The 26803-nt window shown below is 37.9% G+C and overlaps 1 protein-coding gene across 1 annotated transcript in view; it reads right to left on the minus strand.

Moving 5' to 3' along the window:
* SLC15A5 (solute carrier family 15 member 5) overlaps positions 1–26392 on the minus strand; it is a 91572-nt gene extending 65180 nt beyond the window's left edge. Inside the window, exons 1-3 of the mRNA XM_050749514.1 lie at positions 25849–26392; positions 21096–21318; positions 6196–6365 (exon numbers count right to left, since the gene is read on the minus strand). Of these exons, the coding sequence (XP_050605471.1) occupies positions 6196–6365; positions 21096–21318; positions 25849–26209 (754 nt within the window). The 5' untranslated portion in view covers positions 26210–26392. The remainder of the gene's footprint in view (positions 1–6195; positions 6366–21095; positions 21319–25848) is intronic.
* Positions 26393–26803: the final 411 nt, after the last annotated feature.

Consider the following 26803-nt stretch of genomic DNA (forward strand, 5'->3'; position numbering starts at 1 on the left):
CTCATAAATATGTACAATTATTATTATCAATTAAAAGCTACAATAAATAGTCCTGATACCTGAATGCCTAAGCTGAAAATTACATGTTCATCTTATACACTCAGAAAAAAAGTGATAAAGGTGGTAAATTTTATATTATGTGTGTGTGTGTGTTTTTGTTTTTTTGTTTTTTTACTGCAATAAATACTACAACCCTATAGAAAAGTTGAACTAGAAACATGAACAGGTAATTCACTGAAAAAGAAATTCAAAATGCTCTAAGGCAATGAAAAGATTCTCAACTCTTCTCAAAATAAGAATAATACAAATTTAAACCACAGCAAGATACCATTTTCCACCCTCGACTTGGCAAAAATCCCAAAGTTTGACAATATACTTTGAGAGGCTGTGGGGAAACAGGCATTCTTGTCCATTTTTGGTAGAAATACAAAATAGTGCCACAACCACTATAGAAAGGAATTTGGCAACATATAGAAAAATTATATTTGGACTTACTTTTGATTTGAATCTATCCTAAAGATATACTGGCAAAAAAAAAAAAAAAAAAAAAAAAAAAAAAAAAAGCAAAGAGAAACATGCACCAAGCTATTTATCAGAATCTACTTAATACAGCAAATGTAAAAAAGCAACCCAAATGTCTATCCATATGGGACTGGTAAAATAAATGATAGTTTGTTACACAATAAATATACAATTATAAAATGATCCCTAAACTATACTAACTAAAAAAAAAGCAAGTGAGAAAAGTGTGCATTATATGTTACTTCTTCCATCAAAAGGGCAGACAGTATCTATGCCCACATGCACACACACATATTTTAATATTTGCATTTATTTAAAAAATGGAAGGGTAATCCAGAAAACCAAGGAAGCGATGAAAAACAGCAAGAGGTTTATCTGAACGACTAAGGTACCAACATGAAGGGGACTTCACTGTCCAAATATGGAAACAAAATTGAGAATCACTAGCTGTAGTAGACTGAAACACATCAAAAATGCTTAAGAGCATAAATTCATAATTATAGTTTTTTAAAAAAGAAATCCTAATAATTACTTTTGCAGAATGTTGAAATTCAACTCAATAATTTGAAAATCTATAGATAGAAGGAAATACTTAAATGTTTATCTTCTTTTTATTACAGAAACTATACCTCAATGTAACTAGTTGATGAGGAGATATTTGTCTTTATGAAATTATTTCAGTTAGTAAAAGAGGAAGAAATATAGAATGTAATCACCTTGCAATCCTCAATAAAATATTGGATTTGGGCAAAAATAATCAATGAATGCTAACTCTGCAAAAACAGACATTATGCTTCTTAATTAAAGTACATAATGCCACCTATGAAGAAATTTGGCCAAAATGAAATCTGAATCTGCAAGTATCTAGGTCTATTAGAAAATTTACAGGACTGCTTAGTGCAGAGCTGAGTTCAATTCCTGGATATCCTTGTTAACTTTCTGTCTCTGCTGATCTGTTGACAGTGACATCTACAGAACTCTCCACCCCAAATCAACAGAATATACATTCTTCTCAGCACCACATCGCACTTATTCCAAAATTGACCACATAGTTGGAAGTAAAGCACTCTTCGGCAAATGTAAAAGAACAGAAATTATAACAAACTGTCTCTCAGACCACAGTGCAATCAAACTAGAACTCAGGATTAAGAAACTCACTAAAAACCGCTCAACTACATGGAAAATGAACAACCTGCTCCTGAATGATGACTGGGTACATAACGAAATGAAGGCATAAATAAAGATGTTCTTTGAAACCAGTAAGAACAAATACACAACATACCAGAATTTCTGGGACACATTTAAAGCAGTGTGTAGAGGCAAATTTATAACACTAAATGCACACAAGAGAAAGCAGGAAAGATCTAAAATTGACATGCTAACATCACAATTAAAAGAACTAGAGAAGCAAGAGCAAACACATTCAAAAGCTAGCAGAAGGCAAGAAATGACAAAGATCAGAGCAGAACTGAAGGAGACAGAGACACAAAAAAACCCTTCAAAGAATCAGTGAGTCCAGGAGCTGGTTTTTTGAAAAGATCAACAAAATTGATAGACCGCTAGCAAGACTAATAAAGAAGAAAAGAGAGAAGAATCAAATAAATGCAATAAAAAATGATAAAGGGGATATCACCACCGATCACACAGAAATACAAACTACCATCAGAGAATACTATAAACACCTCTACACAAATAAACTAGAAAACCTAGGAGAAATGGATAAATTTCTGGACACACAAACTCTCCCAAGACTAAACCAGGAAGGAGTTGAATCCCTGAATAGACCAATAGCAGGCTCTGAAATTGAGGCAATAATTAATAGCCTACCAACCAAAAAAATTCGAGGACCAGATGGATTCACAGCCGAATTCTACCAGAGGTACAAGGAGGAGCTGGTACCATTCCTTCTGAAACTATTCCAATCAATAGAAAAAGAGGGAATCCTCCCTAACTCATTTTATGAGGCCAACATCATCCTGATACCAAAGCCTGGCAGAGACACACACAAAAAAGAGAACTTTAGACCAATATCCCTGATGAACATCGATGCAAAAATCCTCAATAAAATAGTGGCAAACCGGATCCAGCAGCACATCAAAAAGCTTATCGACCATGATCAAGTGGGCTTCATCCCTGGGATGCAAGGCTGGTTCAACATACGCAAATCAATAAACGTAATCCAGCATATAAACAGAACCAAAGACAAAAACCACATGATTATCTCAATAGATGCAGAAAAGGCCTTTGACAAAATTCAACAGCCCTTCATGCTAAAAACGCTCAATAAATTCGGTATTGATGGAACGTATCTCAAAATAATAAGAGCTATTTATGACAAACCCACAGCCAATATCCTACTGAATGGGCAAAAACTGGAAAAATTCCCTTTGAAATCTGGTACAAGACAGGGATGCCCTCTCTCACCACTCCTATTCAACATAGTGTTGGAAGTTCTGGCTAGGGCAATCAGGCAAGAGAAAGAAATAAAGTGTATTCAGTTAGGAAAAGAAGAAGTCAAATTGTCCCTGTTTGCAGTTGACATGATTGTATATTTAGAAAACCCCATCGTCTCAGCCCAAAATCTCCTTAAGCTGATAAGCAACTTCAGCAAAGTCTCAGGATACAAAATTAATGTGCAAAACTCACAAGCATTCTTATACACCAGTAACAGACAGACAGAGAGCCAAATCATGAGTGAACTCCCATTCACAATTGCTTCAAAGAGAATAAAATACCTAGGAATCCAACTTACAAGGGATGTGAAGGACCTCTTCAAGGAGAACTACAAACCACTGCTCAGTGAAATAAAAGAGGACACAAACAAATGGAAGAACATACCATGCTCATGGATAGGAAGAATCAGTATCGTGCAAATGGCCATACTGCCCAAGGTAATTTATAGATTCAATGCCACCCCCATCAAGCTACCAATGACTTTCTTCACAGAACTGGAAAAAAACACTTTAAAGTTAATATGGAACCAAAAAAGAGCCTGCATTGCCAAGACAATTCTAAGCTAAAAGAACAAAGCTGGAGGCATCACGCTACCTGAGTTCAAACTATACTGCAAGGCTATAGTAACCAAAACAGCATGGTACTCATACCAAAACAGAGATATAGACCAATGGAACAGAACAGAACCCTCAGAAATAATAACACACGTCTACAACCATGTGACATTTGACAAATATGACAAAAACAAGAAATGGGGAAAGGATTCCTTATTTAATAAATGGTGCTGGGAAAATTGGGTAGCCATATGCAGAAACCTGAAACTTGATCCCTTACTTACACCTTATACAAAAATTAATTCAAGATGGATTAAAGACATAAATGTTAGACCTAAAACCATAAACAACCCTAGAAGAAAACCTAGGCAATACCATTCAGGACATAGGCATGGGCAAGGACTTCATGACTAAAACACCAAAAGCAATGGCAACAAAAGCCAAAATTGACAAATGGGATCTAATTAAACTAAAGAGCTTCTGCACAGCAAAAGAAACTACCATCCGAGTGAACAGGTAACCTACAGAATGGGAAAAAATTTTTGCAATCTGCTTATCTGACAAAGGGCTAATATCCAGAATCTACAAAGAACTCAAACAAAGTTACAAGAAAAAACACCCCCTCAAAAAGTGAGTGAAGGATATGAGCAGACACTTCTCAAAAGAAGACATTTGTGCAGCCAACACACACATGAAAAAATGCTCATCATCACTGGCCATCAGAGAAACGCAAATCAAAACCATAATGAGATACCATCTCACACCAGTTAGAATGGCAATCATTAAAAAGTCAAGAAACAACAGGTGCTGGAGAGGATGTGAAGAAGTAGGAACACTTTTACACTGTTGGTGGGACTGTAAACTAGTTCTAGCATTGTGGAAGACAGTGTGGTGATTCCTCCAGGATCTAGAACTAGAAATACCATTTGACCCAGCCATCCCATTACTGGGTATATACCCAAAGGATTATAAATCATGCTGCTATAAAGACACATGCACACATATGTTTATTGCGGCACCCAAATGTCCATCAGTGATAGACTGGATTAAGAAAATGTGGCACATATACACCATGGAATACTATGCAGCCATAAAAAAGGATGAGTTCATGTCCTTTGTAGGGACATGGATGCAGCTGGAAACTATCATTCTCAGCAAACTATCGCAAGGACAAAAAACCAAACACCGCATGTTCTCACTCATAGATGGGCATTGATCAATGAGAACACTTGGACACAGGAAGGGGAACACGACACACCAGGGCCTGTCGTGGGGTGGGGGGAGGGGGGAGGGATAGTATTAGGAGATATACCTAATGTAAATGATGAGTTAATGGGTGCAGCACACCAATATGGCACATGTATACATATGTAACAAACCTGCACATTGTGCACATGTACCCTAGAATTTAAAGTATAATAATAAAAAAAAAAGAAAATTTACAGGAAATACAGAGGGAAAGCTCTATGCGGATGCAATTCACAAAATCCAGACTACGGGAAATACTCTAAGAAATGTTACGATTTCTTTTTAAAACTGATAAATTAGGGGCCAGGCGTGGTGGCTCATGCCTGTAATCCCAGTACTTTGGAGGCCGAGGCGGGTGGATCACGAGGTCAGGGGATCAGGAGGTCAGGAGATTGAGACCATCATGGCTAACACAGTGAAACCCCATGCCTACTAAAAATACAAGAAATTAGTCGGGCGTGTGGTGGGCACCTGTAGTCCCAGCTACTCAGGAGGCTGAGGCAAGAGAATGGTGTGAACCCGGGAGGTGGAGCTTGCAGTGAGCCGAGATCGAGCCACTGCACTCCACCCTGGGCAACAGAGCAAGACTCCGTCTCAAAAATATATATATATAAATAATAATAATAAATAGAGATACAGATGCATGGGGAATATATATATATATAATGTATAGTTTATGGGACATATCTGGCATTTGGAATGTTTAAACCTTTTTTGGATTTGATTTGAACAAATTATTAAAAAAAAAAAAAAATTTCAAAAAGGAAACAATCAGGGAGATTTTAACAGTGACCAGACATTTGATGGTGTTAAGAAATCTTCTTCCTCCACAAACACATATGTGGGTGTGTGTGACAGAGACAGAGATTGATAATGACATTGTGGTTATGTTTTTCAAATGGAATTTAACTTTTATGTATACACCTACATAATATATTACATATAAATAAATATAACAAAATACACGAATAAGAAATGCTATAATATTTAGTTTTTGCTTGAAAATTACCTGGGTAAGAAGAAGAAAAAATGAGTGAAGATGAGTTGATAATTGCTGAAGCTCAGAGCTACCCAAGTGAGTTCAGGTATAATCTTTAACTACTTTTGTTTATGTGTAAGATATTCCATTATTAAAACTTTTTTAACCATGGAAAGAAAGGAAGATGGGGAGAAGAGGAATCTCTACCTCTAAACTTTTCATTGGATCTAAATCTTGCCATTAGAATCCCATTGCAAAGAAGCAGTCTTAATATTTACTTAAAAATATTCTTGGAGACCATTGCTTTATCAAGGGTAATGACAGACACAATTTTCAAATTCCGAGTTGAAAGAGAAGTTATAAAGAATCAAAGAGAAAGAAGATCTGTCAAGAAAACAATATAAACCCAGAAATTAATGTAAAGTATAATTTACTTACGTTTTTCTGACTGATAAATTAGGTTGTAGTATATCATATGAAGAGTTATCAGAGCCGTAAGTGTAGACATAAAAGGAATAAGTAAAACAAGGGCCCAGGCCTGTGAGTGCTGGATGTAAGATATTCCCAGAAACACAATGGTTGCATTTAGGTTCATGAGCCAATAAAACCTGGGGTATACAGACAGACAAAAATAAAAATACCATTGAATCGCTTTAGACAACTATTGCTAATTTTAATGCTTCTATTCAAATGTAAACTACGAAACGATGACATGTTAACTGAACCCAATTTTGCAAATATTGTTTATCAGATTTCTTAACAAGTGTGTAAACATCAGCCCTGACTTAACCAGTTTCATTATCTTTGTTTTATCCTTGTTTAGAATCGACACAGAAAGAATGTGCTCTCTTTCATCTAAATCAGAGGTTGGCGAAGTTTTTCTATAAAGGGCTGGATAGACAGTAAATATTTTAGGCTTTGCAGGCCATACAGTCTCTGTAGCATTGTGGTACTAAAGAAGCTGTAGACAACACTTAATCATTCAAATACCCCTAATGAAACTGGAAAGATTAAAAAGTTAATTCTTCCTGTATATTCCAGTTTTCAAAGTATAGGAAAACAGAATACTCAGGAATATCTGGGTTACACTTAGAATAGGCATGTAACTGAAGAAATGAGTGACATTTGAATAAAACTTTCCATTTTTCTTCCCAATGATTAGTATCACAGAGAGGTACCTACCCTAGTAGTCTGGTTTGCAAGTTCTGGGAACATCATCTCTACCTCTCAACTGTTCACTGGGTCTAAATCTTGCCATTAGAATCCCATCGCAAAGAAGAGATCTTAACTTTTACTTTAAAGATTGAGGTAAAATTAAATACAATAAAATTTACTCATTTACATATATAACTTATATACATATTAGTTTTTTTAAGTGTTTCAGTTGTGCAAGCACCATCAGATAAGTCTTAGTACACTTACACTATCATTAAAATTTAAAGGGTTTATGTGATTAGATGAGACCCACCCGGTATAATCTGGGCTCTGATAACTGAAATCAGCTGATGAGAAACCTCAATTATCTCTGCAAAATTCTTTCACCTTTGCCATATAACATAATTAGGGGAGTGATATTCCAAAATCTTTCCAATATTCTACTGTTTAGAATCAGGTTACAGGTTCTGCCCACACTCAGGGGGATGGGTCCAAACAAGCATGTGGTCCACTGGGGGTCATCCTGGGGCATGTCCACCATATCTTCTTTGTGTTTTCCCTTCCCACGATCGATCTCTCTCTCTCTCCCTCCCCCCCTCCCCCCCCCCCCCCCCCCCCCCCCCCCCCCCCCCCTCCCCCCCCTCCCCCCCCCCCCCCCCCCCTCCCTCCACTTCTTTTTTTTCCCACAACGTCTTACTCTGTCACCCAGGCTGGAATGCAGTGATGCAGTCATGGCTCACTGCAGCTTTGACCTCCCAGGCTGAAGCAGTCCTACTGCCTCAACTTCTGTCTAGTACCTGGGAGCACAAGCACGCACTACCATACCTGCTAATTTATTTTTAGTAGAGATGAGGTCTCACCGTGTTGCCCAGGCTGCAAATCTTCTAAATGATTCCTCACCTCGCCCCGCCCTCCCCACCCCACCCCGCCTCGCCTCCCCTCTCATTTCCTTTTTCCTTTCCTTCATTCTTTCCCTCCCTCCTTCCCTCCCTCCCTTCCTTCCTTTCCTTCCTTCCTTCCTTTCTTCCTTCCTCCCTTCCTTTCTTTCCTCCCTCCCTCCCTCCCTGCCTTCCTCCCTCCCTCCCTGCCTTCCTCCCTCCCTTCCCGCCTTCCTCCCTCCTTCTTTCCCTTATTTCCCTCTATTTCTTCTACGTAAAAGAAGTAAAGACAACAGGTAAAACTGGCTATGGAAAGGGAATATTGAAGTTTTGAGAAGAAAGAAAATGTCTAGAAATAGTACTTTAAAGGAGGAGAGAAATTGACTGGACATCATATACTTGCTAGGCAGTGATAAGGAACAAGTTTGGTGGTCATGAACTTAATGTGGATATAGTATAATTTTGCATTTTTCTCCAGACTTGTTGTGTGAGTACAATAATGGAATATGTGGAGAGTTGAATTTTAACTAAGATTATTTCCTCCATCACACAGGAGACTATGACAAAGTAAGCTGGGGGGAGGGGGAGGGAAGAATAATTGAAGACATGGAATATTACTGCTAATTAATTGGAGACTAGCCTTGCTGCATACTTTCTGGTTGGGAGTGGAGGCTCAGCTCTCTGCTGTACCCAGCTGACACTGCCCAGGAGGGTAAATTAGAGCACTTCCAGTTTCTGCTGGGCAGGAGATGAAAGACAGGCTCCTCACTTGGCCTCAGCAACACCACCCAACTTGGGAATCAGAGTGTTCCGGTCTGATTCTCCGAGTGTTTATGTAAAATATTAGATTCTCGCTCATGTCTGCTGACACTATTGGACCAGCAGTATGCAGGGGAGGCAGTGTTTTTAATAGTGTTTGGCTAGAGAAGGACAGATGTTGTCAAAAACATTTTCACCTATATTAGTCTACCTTTTTCCTAGAACTTTGAGTAAGGGGAGCAGGACTTTTTTGGAGCTGCCCATTCCTTGCCACACCTTTGCTCTCACCCATCTGTACCTGGTTCCAGGTTCTAGGTTTCTCTATAGCCCCACTGATAACAAAAAGAAAACCCAGGAAACTCATTGTAGTCCTTCCTCAAGTTCCAAGGCCCCTAGGAAGAGATTGTCTTCTTTCTACCTTTTGAAATCTCCCTATGTCCATTTGTTGTGTTAGGTTTGGGTTTTTTTGATGTAAGAGGAAGTACCTGGGAGAATTAGGGCTCTTCTTGTATTGGCTAATATTGGAGATCCTCTATTTTTTTTTTTTTAATTGGACAGTTTCTTTTCCTATCATTGATTTGTCAAAGGTCTTCATATATTTTGGATGCATGTCATCTGTCAGATACATGTTCTACAAATGCTTTCTTATAATATGGGGTTTTCCTTTTCCTTTTCTCAATGATGTCTTTTGATAAGCAAAAGTTTAAAAGTTTAGTAAATTTCGTTCTATCATTTTTTATCTTTATTGGTTCATACTTTTTGTATCCTATGTAAAGAATAGTTTCTAAGCCTTAGTCACAAGTATTTTCCCCTGTGTTTTTTCAAAAAAATCACTGTTATGGGTTTTGATCTCATATAAAGTTAATCTAATTTGAATTAATTTTTCAGTAGGGTGTCATGGATACCCTATATGGATATTCAGTTTTTACAGTATAATTTATTGAGAACATGATCTTTTCCTCAATGATTTTTTGACACTTTTGTTGAAAATCAATTGACCGTACAAATGTAGGTGTATTTTCTGACTCTCAGTTCTGTTCCACTGATCTGTCCTTATGTCAATACCAGTGTCTTGGTTACTGTTACTTTCTTTTCTCCTGCTTTTTTTTTAAAGAGCTTTATTGAGATATAATTGAGATGCAATAAACTGCATATATTTGAAGTGTGCAATTTTGTAAGGTTTGAATATATATGCACACACAAAATAATTACCACATTCAAGATAACAAACATATCCATTGCCTCTAAAGCTCCGTCATGTCCCTTGTCACCCTTCTGAACCCTGCCCCTTCTCATTTCCCCTTCCTCGTCTCTAGGCAACCACCGATCTTTTTTCTGCCACTATAAATTAGTTTGCAATTCATAGATTCTTTTTTAAATATTAAATCATCTGTATTTTCAAATCTGGCTTCTTTCACTTGGCATAATTATTTTGAGATTCATCCATGTTAATGTATTTATCTGTATCCATTCCTCTTTATTGCCAAGTACTATTCCATTATGTAAATGTACCAGTGTTTGTTTATGCATTTACTGTTAATAGACATTTTTCAGCTTATTGCTATTGCAAATAATGCTGTTAAGAACATTCATGTACAAGCCTTTGAACAGACATAGACATTAATTTCTCTTGGGTAAAACCTAGGAGTGTAATGGCTGGGTGATATATGATAGATGTATATTTAATATTTTAAGAAAATTTCAAATAGTTTTTAAGTAGTTGTAACATTTTACATTATCACCACATGTGTATGAGAGTTCTCATCTCTTCATATCCCTGCCAAAACTTGGTATAGTACATGTGTACTGATATATGATGGTGGTTTTATTTTGCATTTCCCTAATGGCTAATGATATTGAGCATCTTTTCATGTGCTTATTGATCATCTGCATATCTTCTTTGGTGAAGTTTCTGTCCTTATGTATTCTGGCTACAAGTCCTTCCTCAATTATGTGATTCGTAAGTATTTTCTCCCAGCCTGTGGCTTGTCTTTTTATTCTATAAAAAGTGTCTTTTGAAAAGCAGAAATTCTTAATTGTGATGAAGTCCTATTCTAATTTTTTTCCACAGATCGTCCTTTTAGAATTGTTTCTCAGAAACCATTGCCTAAACTGAGGTCAGAAACTTTTCTCCCTCTCTTTCGGAGAAGAACTCTGAACTTGGAAAACTGAAATGACTCATCCACATTCACACAGCTGTGTTGCTTGTAGAGCCATGAGCAGAAGTCATCATCCTGGTACAGGGCTAATCGGGCTAAATATCCTGTTAATACTTCTTTCTGCATCTTTGCGGTTATCAATTTCATGACACTTTCATTTTCTTGTTAATCTAGCCTTTAACAATTGAAATTAACTTTCATTCCTCTCATCACATTTTATATATCAATCATTAACTATAAATGTTGTCCTTCCTCTTCAGAATGGTAGTCCAAAGACATGAGTTAGAGTCACAAAATCTGAAAATCACATGGTCTGTGATCTTCTACTTTCTGGAATTTTAAAAATTGGAATCACACCCTCTAAATAAGGTTTTTTGGTAAGAATTTTAATGAAGAACATTAAATGAAGAACATGGATTATAACTACATGGTGCTAAGCAAATGTCATCATATCAAATGTTCGTTTTTCTCCAACCCTGATTTCAGGAACAAAAAAAGCAGTGAAGTTGGAGCATAGTGAATGATATGGTTTGGCTCTGTGTCCCCATCCAAATCTCAGCTTGTAGCTCCCATAATTCCCGCATGTTGTGGGAGGGACCCAACTGGAGATGATTGAATCATGGGGGCGGGTCTTTCCTGTGATGCTCTCATGATAGCAAATGGGTCTAACAAGATATGATGGTTTTAAAAATGGGAGTTTCTCTGCACAGCTCCCTCTTTGCCTGCTGTCATCTGTGTAAGATGTGATTTGCTCCTCCTTGCCTTCCCCCATGATTGTGAGGCCTCTCCAGCCATGTGTAACTGTAAGTCCAGTTAAACCTCTTTCTTTTGTAAGTTGCTGAGTCTCAGTTATGTCTTTATCAGCAGTGTGAAAGCAGACTAATACAGTAAATTGGTACCAGTAGAGTGGGGCACTGCTGAAAAGATACCTGCAAATGTGGAAGTGACTTTGGAACTCGGTAACAGGCAGAGGTTGGAACAGTTTGGAGGGCTCAGAAGACAGGAAAATGTAGGAAAGTCTGGAACGCCCTAGAGACTTGTTGAATAGCTTTGACCAAAATGCTGACAATGACATGGACACTGAAATCCAGGTTGAGGTGGTCTCAGATGGAGATGAGAAACTTTGGAACTGGAGCAAAGGTGACTCTTGTTATGTTTTAACAGAGACTGGCAGCATTTTGCCCCTGCCCTAGAGATTTGTGGAACTTTGAACCTGAGAGAGAAGATTTAGGGCATCTGGCAGAAAAAACTTATAAGCAGCAAAACTTTCAAGCGGTGACTTGGGTGCTGTTAAAGGCATTCAGTTTTATAAGGGAAGCAGAGCATAAAAGTTTGGAAAATTTGCAGCTTGACAATGCAATAGAAAAGAAAATCCCATTTTCCGAGGAGAAATTCAAGCCTGCTGAAGAAATTTGCATAAGTAACAAGGAACCAAATGCTAATCCCCAAGACAATGGGGAAAATGTCTCCAGGGCATGTCAGAGGTCTTCATGGCAGCCTCTCCCATCACAGGCCCAGAGTCCTTGGAGGCAAAAATGGTTTTGTGGGCCAGGTCCAGGTTCCTGTGCTGTGTGTAGTTTAGGGACTTGGTGCCCTGTGTCCCAGCTGCTCCAGCCATAACTGAAAGGGGCCAAGATACAGCTCAGGCTGCTGTTTCAGAGGTTGGAAACCCCAAGCCTTGGCAGCTTCCATGTGGTGTTGAGCCTGTAGATGCACAGAGGTCAAGAACTGAGGTTTGGGAACCTCCACCTAGATTTCAGAAGATGTATGGAAACACCTGGATGCAGAAGTTTGCTGCAGGGGCAGGGCCGTTGTGGACAACCTCTGCTGGGGCAGTGTGGAACAGAAATGTGAGGTCAGAGCCCCCACACAGAGTTCCTACTGGGGCAATGCCTAGTGGAGCTGTGAGAAGAGAACCGCCGTCCTCCAGATCCCAGAGTGATAGATCCACTGACAGCTTGCACCGTGTGCCTGGAAAAGTCACAGACATTCAATGCCAGTCCATGAAGGCAGCTAGAAGGGAAGCTGCACCCTGCAAAGCCACAGGGGCAGAGCTGCTGAAGACCATGGGAACCCACCTCTTGCATTAGCATGACCTAAATATGAGACATGGAGTCAAAGGAGATCATTTTGGAGGTTTGAGATTTGACTGCCTTGCTGGATTTTGGACTTCCATTGGGCCTGTAGCCCCTTTGTTTCGGCTAATTTCTCCCATTTGGAATGGCTATATTTACCCAATACCTGTACCCCCATTGTATCTAGGAAGTAACTAACTTGCTTTTGATTTTACAGGCTCATAGGTGGAAGAGACTTGCTCTGTCTCAGATGAGACTTTGGACTGTGGACTTTTGAGTTAATGCTGAAATGAGTTGATACTTTGGGGGACTGTTGGAAAGGCATGATTGGTTTTGAAATATGAAGATATGAGATTTGGGAGGGGCTGGGGGCAGAATGGTATGGTTTGGCTTTGTGTCCCCACCCAAATTTCATCTTGTAGCTCCCATATTTGCCACATGTTGTGGGAGGGACCAGGTGGGAGATGATAGAATCATGGGGGCAGGTCTTTCTCATGCTGTTCTCATGATAGTGAATAGGTCTTACAAGATCTGGTGGTTTTAAAAATGGGTGTTTCTCTGCACAAGCTCTCTCTTTGCTTGCTGCCATCTATGTAAGACATGACTTGCTCCTTCTTGCCTTCCACCATTATTATGAGGCTTCTCCAGCCACATGGAACTTCAAGTCAAATTAAACCTCTTTCTTTTGTAAATTTCCCAGTCTTGGGTATGTCTTTATCAGCAGCATGAAAATGGACTAATACAGTGATTAAGGAATAAAATATTAGAAGAAAAGATAAAGCAGGAAATGTGGTCCAGGTCATTTAGGGCCTTGAAGTTCATGGCAAGAAGTCTGGTTTTTATTTTCAGTGCATTGGGAAGCCATTTGAAGGGAATTGAGCAGGGGGCTCATATAGATCTTGTTTTCAGTGGAAAGATTATTGTGTCAGTTCCATGAATTGCAGATGGTGCAAGGTAGGGAGAAAATCGCAGCTATTTTAAGTCTGGATGAGAGCTAAGAGCAAACTGGGCCATGGTGGTAGCAAAGGAAAGAGATAGAAGTGGATAGATATGTGATATGTGTTTGGAAAGAACATGTGTCAAGTTGAGCTAGTCTCCTCACTGTCTGAGAAACAGACCTACCCATGTTTGTCTCCTTAACTTGTCCTATTTCTTGGCTTGCCCTGTCTCACTTTTAAAGTCCTATATTCAGTCTCTTTTCCTTCATTAAATACTTTCTTGAATATTCTGCTTCTTCTCTTCTGTAAAATTTTTTTGAGACATTATCTCACTCTGTTGACCAAGCTGGAGTGCAGTAGCATGACCTTGACTCACTGCAGCCTTGATCTCTTGGGCTCAAGTGATCCTATTGCCTCAGCCTCCCAAGTATATGGGACCACAGGTGCACACCGCCATGCCTAGCTAATTTTTTTGTATTTCTTGTAGAGATGGGGTTTTGCCATTTTGCCCAGGCTGGTCTTGAACTCCTGAGCTCAAGCAATCCACTTGCCTTGGCCTCCCAAAGTGCTGGACTAGAAACAGGAGCCACTACACCCAGCTTCTTTTCTGAACTTCTAAAGCAAATACTCATTATTCAATTATTTCATTTTTGTCAGTTTTGCTTTTCATATATAGATTGTGAAGCTCCCTGATGGTAAGATTTTATTCTTCATTTCTTTATCTCCATGAGACCTAGCACAGTACTAGGTTGAAAATAAATGGAGATTAAATAACAGATTAATAATACAGCATCTCATAAAAATCAATTAATCAAACAAACACAATATTTAAAAAAAAAAAAAACTAAAACCTCTCAATAATTGGCCTAGAAAAGTAATAGAACATCAAACATGACCACATTGAGCAAACTGATTTACTGTGATCCACTAATGGAAATGTATTTATCACAAGGTAGGTGAGGTACAAAAAGTTATAATTTTCTAGGACAACTGGATGGAGTCCCTAGGCTCAGCCACAGGTTATCCTTTCATGCTGCTGCAAGCCGTACACTTGACTTGTGGCTGTAGCAACACAGAGAATCTGGAGCCAAAAGTACTGTTACAGTGCTTTCAGTCTTTAGGAAACTCTTTTTAAAATGTTAAGCATTGTTGAGAAAATCTAAGAGAACACTGTGTGACTCTTCAGTGTACCACACGGTGATGTAAACTGCATTGCTCTAAAGAGGGTCAAGGAAAATTACAATTATTCCAAGACTTAAATCTTGTGAAAAGTAGTTAGAAACCAAAAAATTATAGTGCTGAATATTTATGTCTAGGAAGAGATTTTACATGAAGTACTAAATGTATTTTAACAAATGTCACCCAACGTATTTGATTGTGTAATTTTCTGAAAGAATTACCTAGTACAGGCATGTTTTATATATATCTTTGTTGATCCATGGACAGGACAAGCTACAGATAATTAAGGGTGAAATTGTATATGTATCATCTACAAAAAAAAAAAAAAAGAAATAAAAACCCACAGTCTTCAAACTTACCATTAAGACTCCTTTCATCTCATAGCTCACTAGCAAATTGAATTTATAAAGCACCTCTCACACAAAAAGTCAGAGAGCAAAGCACTAAAGCAAAACAAATACCAGTGATTAAGGAAAATTGAAAGCAGCAGTAAAAATATGTTTCTTTAGTCTACTTTTAAATACAGACTGGGAACTGCAAATAATTGGGAGTATATATAAGTGGTAATTTTTTTGTCTTCATGATTGTATGGTATTGAATACAAATGAGAGAAATCGTGGCTGCAAAACTCAGCAATCCTTACGAGATTATTTTAAACATTCACTTAATTAATTTAGTAATACATTTAAATTACTCAAATATTTTGTCATTTCTTAGACTGGCCAGTTTTGATGTGCTTCATGTTTACTTTTGGTGATTTGAAGAGAAATTATTCAAAATGGTCTTTCCTAACCTGAGGCAGTATCAAAGAAGGGAGGCAAATTTTCTGTAAGTTTCAGGTCTTCATAGCATTAGTGGACCATTTAAATATTCCAGAGAAAGTATTTTATTCTACATTGATCAATATTCAGATAATTTTCCAGGGGATTTGTGACTCTTCAATGGGATAAAACTGAACTGTTTAGAGGAGTCAGTGAAATAAAATACTTGGGCACCGATTTCATGGTGGATGGCTGTTGTCAATCATTGCTTCTTTTAGCATAGCCATTGGCCACTGAGGTACTTCAAAGAATACTCTGGTAGCCAAATATTTGGAGAAAGAAGAGGAAAAACAGAAACTTTAGAGTTCCTTTTTATCTGTGAATACATATTTTTTTCCAGCAGAGCTATTAAAGACAATAAAATATTGATTTGGGTAACTAGACATTAGGATTGAAGAAGTTGAGTTTTTAATTTAAAAATTTGGGGGACTGCTTTACTCTCTCTCCCAAGCTCTTCCTACTTCTCTTACTCTTTAACCTGTTTCATTCCCTTTCCCTCCTTTCCCATTCCCTCATTCTTTTGCCAACAACCCCCACCCACTCCCCGTCTTTTTATTTTTATTTTTTTGAGATAGGGTCTCACTCTGTCACCCAGGCTGGACTGGTGCAGGGTGTTCATAGCTCACTGTAATCTCAGCCTCCTGAGCTTAAGCTCCTCACTTTCTGAGTCTCAGTCTCTCAAGCACATGCAACTACAGGCTCACCCCGCCATGTCTGGCTAATTTAAAAAAAATTTTTTTTGGTAGAGATGGGGTTACTCAGGCTTGTCTCAAACCCCTGGCCTTGAGTGATCCTCCTTCCTAGGCCTCCCAGAGCCTAGGGATTCAGGTGTGTGCCTGGCCAACACCCTAATTTTAACAATTGTCCTGACTCATGTATCTTTCAAGCTTAAAAGAGAACATGCGCCCGGCGCAGTGGCTCACGCCTGTAATCCCGGCACTGTGGAGGCCAAGGCGGGCGGATTGCCTAAGCTCAGGGATTCGAGAACAGCCTGGGCAACATGGTGAAACCCCATCTCTACTAAAATACAAAAAACTAGCCGGGCGTGGTGGTATGCGCCTGTAATCCCAGCTACTTGGGAAGCTGAGGCAGGAGAATTGCTTGAACCCGGGAGATGGAGGTTGCAGTGAGCTCAGATCACAAAGGAAAAGAAGGAAGTGCTTGTTGTTATTAGGGTGAGAGGGTAGCATTTGTTAAACTTGGCTAGAGCCAGTGCAAATAGAATTTGGGAAGGTCTGTGATTTTTTCAAAGCTATTTACAAGCTACTACTCCTCAGCATGTAACTCAAAGGACATTTTGAGTATTAATAAGATTATTTCATGAACTGCTTTGATTTTGTTCGCTGAAATGTACCTTATAAATTATGATTTTACGATTGAAGAATATAGGTAGATTTATATTTTTTCCTCTCTCTTTTCAGAATTATGTTGAATTTCTCAATCAGGTAGATTTCTAAATGTGATGATAATTGCTATAAAATTGTCAAAAAGTTCCAAAGCAGTCTGAAACACAGTAGTGGGTTCAATCAATGGTTAGTTTCATTTCTTTTCAAAGGCATCACTAGACTTTCCTTATGGCTCTGGAATTGTTCTCAAACTTTGATTGATATTCTGAATCACCTGAAGTACTTGATATGGTAGGAATATTTGTGTCCCCTCAAATTTCATGTTGAAATCATAACTTGGTATTAGGTGTTATATACCTCCTGTAACAGTGGTATTAGGGAGCGGTGTATTTGGGAGGTGGGGCTTTTGATCATAGAGGTGGTGACTTTCTGAATGGGATTAGTTCCCTTGTAAAAGAGACCTCCTAGAGCTCCTTTGCCGTTTCCACTATGTGAAGACACAGTAAGAAGCCAGCAGTCTTCCAGCCAGGAAGGGAACACTCATCAGAACGCTGATCTCAGAATTCTGGCCTCCAGAGCTGTGAAAAATAAATTTCTATTGTTTATAAGCCAGCCAATCTATGCTGATTTGTTATTGCAGCCTGAATAGAGTAAGACAGTACTTGTTTAAAATATGCATTTCCCACCTGTCCTCCCAGGAAATTCTGATCTAGGAGGTTCGAGGTGGGACCTGGGAAACATTTTCAACAAGGCTCTCAAGTGATAATTAAAATCAGCAACACTGCGTTAGAACAGTGGTTCTCAACTCTACTTGGGCAGCTTAAAAAAAATCCTGGTCCCTGGGTCCTGCCTCTAACCAATGTAGTCAGAATCTTTGGTGGCAGGACCCAGGCATTTGTACTTTTTAAAAAAGAATCCTCAGGTGGCTTTAATGTGCACCTAGGATTAACAATCATTGTTCTCAGTGTTCTTGTGAATATTAAAATAGATTCTGGAAAAATGCTGTGGGATCATATATTTTTACCTCTAGTGCTTCTCTAAGATAAAATATATTTAATTTGAGGAAGTGTTAAAATCAGAATATTTCAGTTTGAGACAGATACCACGTAGAGTCAATTTGAGTACCAGATAGTCAACATTTCTGGGGTGAAATAAGTCAGTCTCCAGACTTTTTTCAAGAACTTTACCAATATTCTACTTGGGCTTTTAATCATGTATATAATTCACCCTAGTAACCCCTTAGCAACAGACTGTGATATGCAGATAGGATGCAAATTATCAGGTGAAGAAAGTAGAGAAATGCAGAAGCAAGATTTGAGGTTAATTGTGGTAGAATTTAAAATTGTGGCCAGGAACAGACTTCATTATTCTCCTTCTTTTTGCTTCCAGAAAAGAATCTGCACAGGTGTATTTACCTAGGTGATCTCCAGTCTGGCTATTCTTAATTGGCCATCTCAGCTTTTGGAATATGTGGAAAGCCAGGTTCTGATCTGGATAATGGCACAAGGATGTTGGCAGATTATTATGTCTCTTGATTTCAGGGAGTTTAGCTTTATTTTTGCAGTGAGGTGCATTAGTTGAGGAAGATCCAGTACCAGATGGTAATGTTGGCTAGGAGTGGTTTTCTCACCTATATTTGGCAGCTTTACTCGGAAGTGGTGTTTTCAGTGCCTGAGACTTCCAGTCTATGCTACTTAACATGCTCACTGGGAAGCTTTAGGTGGTACAGAAGCAATGACACATCTCATTAAAGGTCCTGTAACTATGAACATCTGACATCTGTGCTGCAAATAGAACTGAATGCAGCCTTCAAGTAGTTACAGATTCAAGGGGTATGTTGTTTTCTAAAGGCACGGCTGAAATTCATTATATTTACCAGGCTAATATCTAGAGGCATTGACTGGAAGACATAGATTATGCATTAATAAACTGCTCCTTTCCAAGATGACCTCCCTAAATGGGTCCCCTCTTTCCTAGCATTTAGACAATGGTTTCAGCTGATGGCTTATCCATGATTTAGCAATAATCATAACAATAGTGATCATAATTTGAATACCTATAATATGCTAGGATACTTTATGTATAAGTGATACAATAGCTTTCCAAGATATTCCCACTTGGTGGATGAGGAGCCTGGGGCTCTGAGGAATTAAGGAACTTGCCAAAGACCACAAAACTCCTAAGTGATAGAGCCAGGATTCTGCCAGCTGTCTGGTTGCCCAGTGGAGTCTCTGTCCATCTTGTCACCAGCCCCTGCACTGTGTACAGGAATGGAATCAGCATTCGTTGCTATAAACTACAGTAAGGTAAGTGAACATTCATAAAAGTTGGCCTGTAGTTTAGTATTTAAACTGGAAAAATAAAAAAAGGTAAAACAACCAGATTCAGCCTTCAAGGAGCTTATCATCCAGTTCTTTTATCACATTAAAGAATAACACCCTGATTCTTTATACACATTTCTGGATGCTTTAACTTTAAATTTTTAAAATACTGGGCTATTTAGTGAAATTGGAAAATAATTTTTAAAAATCTAAATGTGCTCATCCTCAATTTGGCCTGGTTCCTTACAGCTGCAGAAATTCATTTTCTCCCCATTCCCCATCCCCCTTCCTGAAGCCCTAAAGCACGGACCCAGTGGGAGTCCCCTCTGTTTCCCAAAGGAAATATTTCATTCATATAATGTCTCCTTTGTAATCAACACTGAGAAATGTCACTTTGATTAAACACAACTCTGAATGACTAAGACCACAGTACAATAAATTCTCCAGAGCTATCTTTCAGAACAACTGATTGCTCTCCAGTCTTAATCCTCCAGAGTCTTATTTAATCAAAATGATGTTGCTAATTAAGGATTAAAACCTCCGAATAGAATAAAAAAGAAGGATTTTTCTTTCTCCTTTGGGCAGGTCAAGGAGGCAGAATTTGCTGCAAGGAAGTAAAGAGTCCCTTCTACCTTTGGTAAGACTGCATTGTTCTCTGACATTAGGACTTAATCCAAAATAGGGCTGAGTGCTTTATAATATTAATATCATTAGAGAAAGAAAAAAGGGGAGCAAGAGAAAGAAAAAGAAAGAGAAAAGAAGAACGGCCTCGGAGAGCTACAGATGCCTATACATATACATATAGACACTATTTACTCTGAAAATGGACAGTGTAGCTCACATCTGTTTGACATCCACTGATAGATAACAACAACAACAAAGAAGTTTTATACTAAATGCTCAACTACCCTCCCTTAAGATCCACATATTAATTTTTTTTCTTGAATTTGTATTTGGTAATATAAATTGTTTCCTTAAAAAACACAAAAACTGACGAACTCCATAAGAACTCATTGGGAGAGGCAAAGATTCACAGGAAGGCTGTTTGATTTTCATGGAATATAAACTCTTTTAGGTGTTGGGAGCGAACTGGGTGAGAAACAGAGATGCTGGGTGATGTTTTAACAAATTGTTAAATACTTCTTTCCTCTGTGCATCTTCTCTCTGCATTGGCCTAGAAATTTATAATTTCTCCCAAATTAGTCTACTACAATACAGACATGCTAACAGCTACCTTTTTTTGATCACTTACTATGTGCCAAGTTCTTTGCCAGCAGTACACATGGTGTTACCTCTAATAAAACTGGAGAAGAGGTATTATCCCCCTTCAGAAATGAATAAACTGAAGTAGAGAATACATGACTAGGTCAAGGTCAGTCAGCTTGTGTTAAGCAGAGTCCAGACTTCCACCCAGGTCTCTTTGGTTCCAAAGCCACCTTCTATTCTGCAGGACAAGGCACTTCAAATCTTTTTACCTGGAGGATAAATGTATCCGTGTGTGTTGGGAAGGTGCTGGTAAGCTGTACTGGTCTGCATGAGATTTAGAAGCTCCTGTGATTACTGACTGAATCATCATCACAGATTCATTCCATCGTCACTTAGCCCAATTCATCACAAAGACTGAACAACTACTACCCAAATGGAATCAGAAAGTAAACAGTGAGGACGGTCATAAGCCTCTTTTGTCTCCTAGCCAGTGCTACTTACCAGTTAAAAAAAGACATTGTTTTTTGTGATCCATACTCCTGAAGGCCAAAAGCACCCAGTGGACAGACGATGGCTCTTATGCCTCCAATGCCAAGGCAAATGGTCAACAGTGCTACGTAAAACAGCCTGTGCTGCTCTGTTTTTGGTATGTTGTTAACTGCATGGTAAGTGCCCAGATAGAAATCTTCCAAGGGAAAAGCCACCACAGATAACAAAGCAGTGCCTGTAAGTGGAGAAAAAAAAGAATAAATGTCGCATAGAACCATTGGATCACCAAATCACATAATAAACAGGGTTTTTCCTCTGACAGTGGCATCATTTTGTGATTGTCTTATCCAAACGTTTATGCTAGTCATTGCAATTTCAGGGATAGCCTGATGTTTTCTAATTGTAAGAATTTCCTTCAATATGTGTCTTAACTAATCCAGAGTTTTAGGTTATTTTTCTTCCTCAAGCTTGAACTGTATTTTCTCCCAGAATGTATAAGCAAATCGTGTTTATTTTGCCAAAATTAAAATAACTCAGAAAAGCATTGTGTACAAAATGAAGCTGTTAGTATTCCCACCCCCAGAGAAAACCACTGTTAATAAAGGTTATTTGTTCCTAATCAATCGAGTGACAGAAAACACCATGATCTCAGACATCTCGGAAGCCTATTACATAAAAGCTTTTAAGAAGAACATTATTATCGTTAAAGAGAACACAGTCTTTTTTTTTTCTTTCCTACTTCTCTTTCTCCTTGTAATGTCTTTCTTATTTATCTTATTTCTCACACAGCTGGATGGAGCCTTCTTTGCCACATACAGGGGTGAGAAGGCTGGGGACAGAGGAGTGTGAGCTGGAAGGAGAGGGGACATAAAGTGACAAAATAAGGTTGAGTATCCTTCTCTCTTCCACCTTGCGGGGACCACATTTGATGTCTTTCCTTGTCTAATAAAAATTATGGTACAATTCCATGCTTTTGCTAAGCTCTTTATATTTTACAAAGGATGCTCATGAACTATATATTTCATCTTGAAAAAACTTTGTGATGTGAGTGGATAGATTTTGTTATTTATTTTTTTAAAGAAACAGGTTCAGTGAGGTTAAGTGGCTTGCCTAATGTTATAAAGTAACCCAGTTGTAATCTCCCTCTTCTTGGACCTCCTACCATCAAGTAGTCAAATACTTTTTTTTTTTTGGAAATAGCATTTCCCCCCCATCAGATTACAAAAGTAATACGTTCTTATTTCAGAAAATTTGAAAAATAGAGGAAAGCACTCAGAATAATACAAAAGGCCCATAATCTCATGACTCAGAGATCATCTTTACTTTTATAAAATAAAATATTTTATAAATATTTATATTTTACTTAAAAATATTTTACTTAAATATATATAAATATATTTTACTTAAATAAATTGAGATTACACTGTTGATTTTTTAATGTAACCAAATAATATGAACAATTTTTAAAATACCTTTATACTTTTCCAACATGATTTCTAGTGATGATGTGATATTCTAATCATAATGTATTTTAAAAGACCTTTTCAGTTATTTTAAATGAATACCATAAAATACTCTGACACATAATTTTTGTGCACATCTTTATTAGCCTAAGTTCTCAGTCAAAGGCATTCCTATTTTTATTGCTTCTTAATACCACTGGCAAATGTTCTTTAACAATGCAACAAGTTAATCTCCTACCATCATTGTATGAGAAGACCTTCATTCATGGTAGTTAGCATCATTAATTTTTTTGATGATTCGATTAGTGAAAAATGACTCCTCCGTCTTCGTTTTGCTCTTCATTTTATCAATTTGGCATTAGTGTTATTTGGTATAAATTTTTATAGAGTTATTTCATGTGGTTTGTTTTCTCAATTAGATTATAAATTCTTTATAGATAAAAATTTGGTCTAATGCTTCCATCTCCCCTACAGAGGCTTTCACAATGTAAAGAATATATGCACTGAAGAGCTATTTGGCAACAGATTCATTTATCGTGAGGTGAGCCCTTTAAATTATTGAGTTTGAAATGTTCCCTTTTAAGGTTAGCCGGATATGAAACTAACTTCTCTCTTTCTACCACTCACTCAGTCTTCTCTTCTGTAGGTGTGATGTGAGGTCTGGCTAGACAAAGGGATGTCCAAAGAGGATGGACAGGGCAACTATTTCATGCAGCAACTATTTACTTAGGAACAAGGCACTTTTAGTTTGAATGGTATATTTGTGTAATTTAGAAAGGCACTTTCCTTCTGTCTTTTGAGAAAATGTCATAATAGGCTGATTGTATTAAATCAAAACTTTATCTCTATCTGTTGTAAAATGGGGCAGCAAAAAGACAAATCTATGACATATATGAAGAAAAGTCTCCTCTGTGATGTGTGCAATTGTGTATCTCATCATCAGTATGCCCGCATTTAGTAGCTCTGTAGAAGCACCATGATGTGTCATACCCCCTGCTAGGTGGTGGGGGTCCACTGGCTCTTCTCTCCAGGAACTGCTGAGTCCATCAGAGAAGTCAGCCATGCAGGTGGACTATTATGTTATAAAGTGATGGATGCAATCGTATAAGTATTATATGGGTGTGGTTGAACACAGAGAAGCTAGCAACAACGCTATTTGGTTCTTGAAACAATAGCAGGAATTTTCCAATCATGGATAAGGGATGGAAAGATAAGGGAAGGTGACAATTTCAGGAAGAGAGAAGAGCATGTATAAGATTAGAAAACTAGGGAAGGAGGCCAGGAGAAATTAGCAAGGTTGGGGTTGCATGTTGAATGAGAAATCTAGAGAGGTGAACTTGGTAAGGTTCTTGTATGCTAAATTAATAAATTTGGATTTGATTTTTTAGATAATAGAGCCAATAGAGAGATTTATTTGTTCAGGAAGTCAGTGTTGTTGGTAGAATGGAGTATGAACTGGAGACTGATTGACAACTGGCAGCCGAGTAAGTAGGCCATTGGAATGGTCAGAAAGAAGAAAGCTGCATTTTTTTCAGCCAGGGTTGTAGCAGTTCAGACAGGAGAGACTGTTTTTATATAACCTCTAATATTTAGTGACTGGTTGGAATTTGATGGCAGCTGTAAGCAGAGGGCAACAAAGAAATAACTTTTCGTAAAAAAATGAATGGATGTAGAGTTGACTTAAGTCTTTTGTTTGCCAAATTCCAAACTTGGGATTTCCATCCTGTCTGATGACTAACCTCAGAATCTAGACTGATAGAAATTACCATGTTAAACAAGAAGTCAGCAAATGCTACTGGTGTGGCCTGTTACCAAGGTACGCAGAGTAAATTAGTCTTGGATTTGCTTAAATGTCTTCTTATCAGAAAACTTTTTCTTGGTACCAAGTGGCAGCCTCATCACTACTCATTCCATCCTGTCCCCATACCCAGCTTTATTTTTCATCCTAACTCATTGCCACATGACATCACATCTATTTCCTCATTTATTTTCTCTCTCCCTGCACCAAAAAGTCAACTTTAGCAGGAACACATGACTTTCTTCTCTGTTGCATTTCCAGACCTGGAATAATGTCTGGTACAGAGTAGTCAATAAGAAATATTTGTTGAATGTTGAGTGATTATTTGTCATGCAGTGCCTTAGTTTTTATTCCACAGAACTTCAGCTGCGGACTTTCCAGGTTTGACTTACACTCCAATGGATTCTCTGAATGGTAATTTACCACCTGCCTGAGATTGTGTGATATGTTGAGTACCTGATATCTATCCATCTCTTTCTCATCTGTCCTCCTACCAACACTCATTTCGGCTGCACCTCTCATTATTGGTGAACAGCATGCTATATTCCCAAGTTGCTCAGATCAGAAACTTGGAGCTAATTTTTGACCCCCATCACATTTGTACCTTTATTTAGTTGCCAAGTTTTTATAGCTTTTCACTTGATCTCTCCTGAATTGGCACTTTATTGCTTAAACCATCATCCTGAGATGTTCTGATCTCTGTCTATTTAATCTCTCACTGTGGTTGACCATCCTGTATTGCAGAATAGCATTTCTCAAATGTTGTTTTCATGATATTTTCAGAGACTTCTTGTTGTTTAAGAAGAATAACTTGAACTTTTCAGTCTAAAATTCTAGTCTGTTCTTCAAATTGCTCTCTATTCCTTATTAAACTAACTTGATATTTTCCCAGCATTTCTCGCAATCGATCCCAAACCTTTGCAGATACATATTAATATATATGTAAAGACGCACACTGTGGTGTCTAATTTACTCATTTTTAAAGCATATAATCATAATTAATAATATAGAAATCATACCATCATATGCAATCTTAATTAGTATATGACTAATTAAAAGACCACCTTTGGATAAAAACATTTCTCAATTATTTTACATGAACTTCAAAAACCTTTTTTTAGCACATTTCATCTTGGTTGTGAAGCAAATAAATTTCACATTTCTGAGGGAATTTGTCATGAATTTGGACTTGAGGTAAAAAGGTTTTGGGAAGGGAGGGCATTCTAAGGAGTAGGATATATATGTAAAGGAGTAATTACTGTAAAATATAAGTGCAATGATATAGGCATCAAAGCATTCTCTAACACACACACACACACACACACACACACACTTACTAGCATTCTTCAAATGGTACAGAGAATGAAATACATTGAAACCACATTCTTACTTCATTTATCACATTTTGTGCTACGAGCAGAGTGAAAATAATATAAACTAAAAATTCTAACAAAAATCTACTCAATTAAGTCACAAAACATTCCAGTCAGCAGAGGACACTCACCTAGAAAATGTAGAAACAAGCAAATATACACCAGTTTGTTTCTTCCTAAATAGACATCAGTGAGCCATCCAACAAACACAGGGGTAAGTACTGAAGTTCCAATAAAACACAAGTTTAAGATGGCTGCCTGGCAATTGTGATAGCCAAGCTTGATCATGCAAAAGGGGATCATGTTGCAGACGACTTCAAAGAACGTGAACCTCTCACACAGCTCCACCAGAAGCAAGCAGATTCCAACCTGAATTTTTTTCACAGAGTATGAGGAACAGAAATCGCCAATATGTCTTACAGTTTTCTCCTTCTCAATGCTGTGATGTAAGCGTACTTTCTCATCAGTTATGATAAAGTCTGTAACAGACATGACTACCCTCCTTGAACACAACTTATATTAGTGATTTGAACTTCGTGATATTTTGAGCCCTATCCCTCCGATGAAAAAATAAGTAAGAAGGTTGCTTTGAATTTCACATCTCCACGCTAGAATTTCATAAGGTTTGTTTTTTGCACATGAACGTTTTTCATTTTGATGATCCAAGAGCACAGGAGAGGAGACATGAGTATTTAAACGTTCACGGTAGCTCAGTGTAGCCAAATCTGATTTGTTTGCTTAATTACTTAGCCGCTAAATTAGGATCGTCCTCCAAAATTATATTGAATTACATGAATCCAGTTGCAAACATGTGGAAACTCATCTGCCTCATACTGATAAAGGTTTAAATATTGAGGCAGAAGAAGCAGTTTTTCAGGAGAATTTGAGCACTAGATCAAGAAATAATTTGAGTCTAATAATTTCTGATACTTTAATTAAACAAGCCAGAACAGTACCAAGAGATAAAGCACAAAAGGAAATCTGTTTTGAGGGAGCACGATATCTTATCATTATTACATTTCTTGTTATTTTTGGTTGGAATTCTGATAAGAAACTTAATTAGGTAACAAAAGTGCTAGTACATTT

The sequence above is a fragment of the Macaca thibetana genome, chromosome 11, assembly GCF_024542745.1.
Source record: "Macaca thibetana thibetana isolate TM-01 chromosome 11, ASM2454274v1, whole genome shotgun sequence".
Lineage (NCBI taxonomy): Eukaryota > Metazoa > Chordata > Mammalia > Primates > Cercopithecidae > Macaca > Macaca thibetana.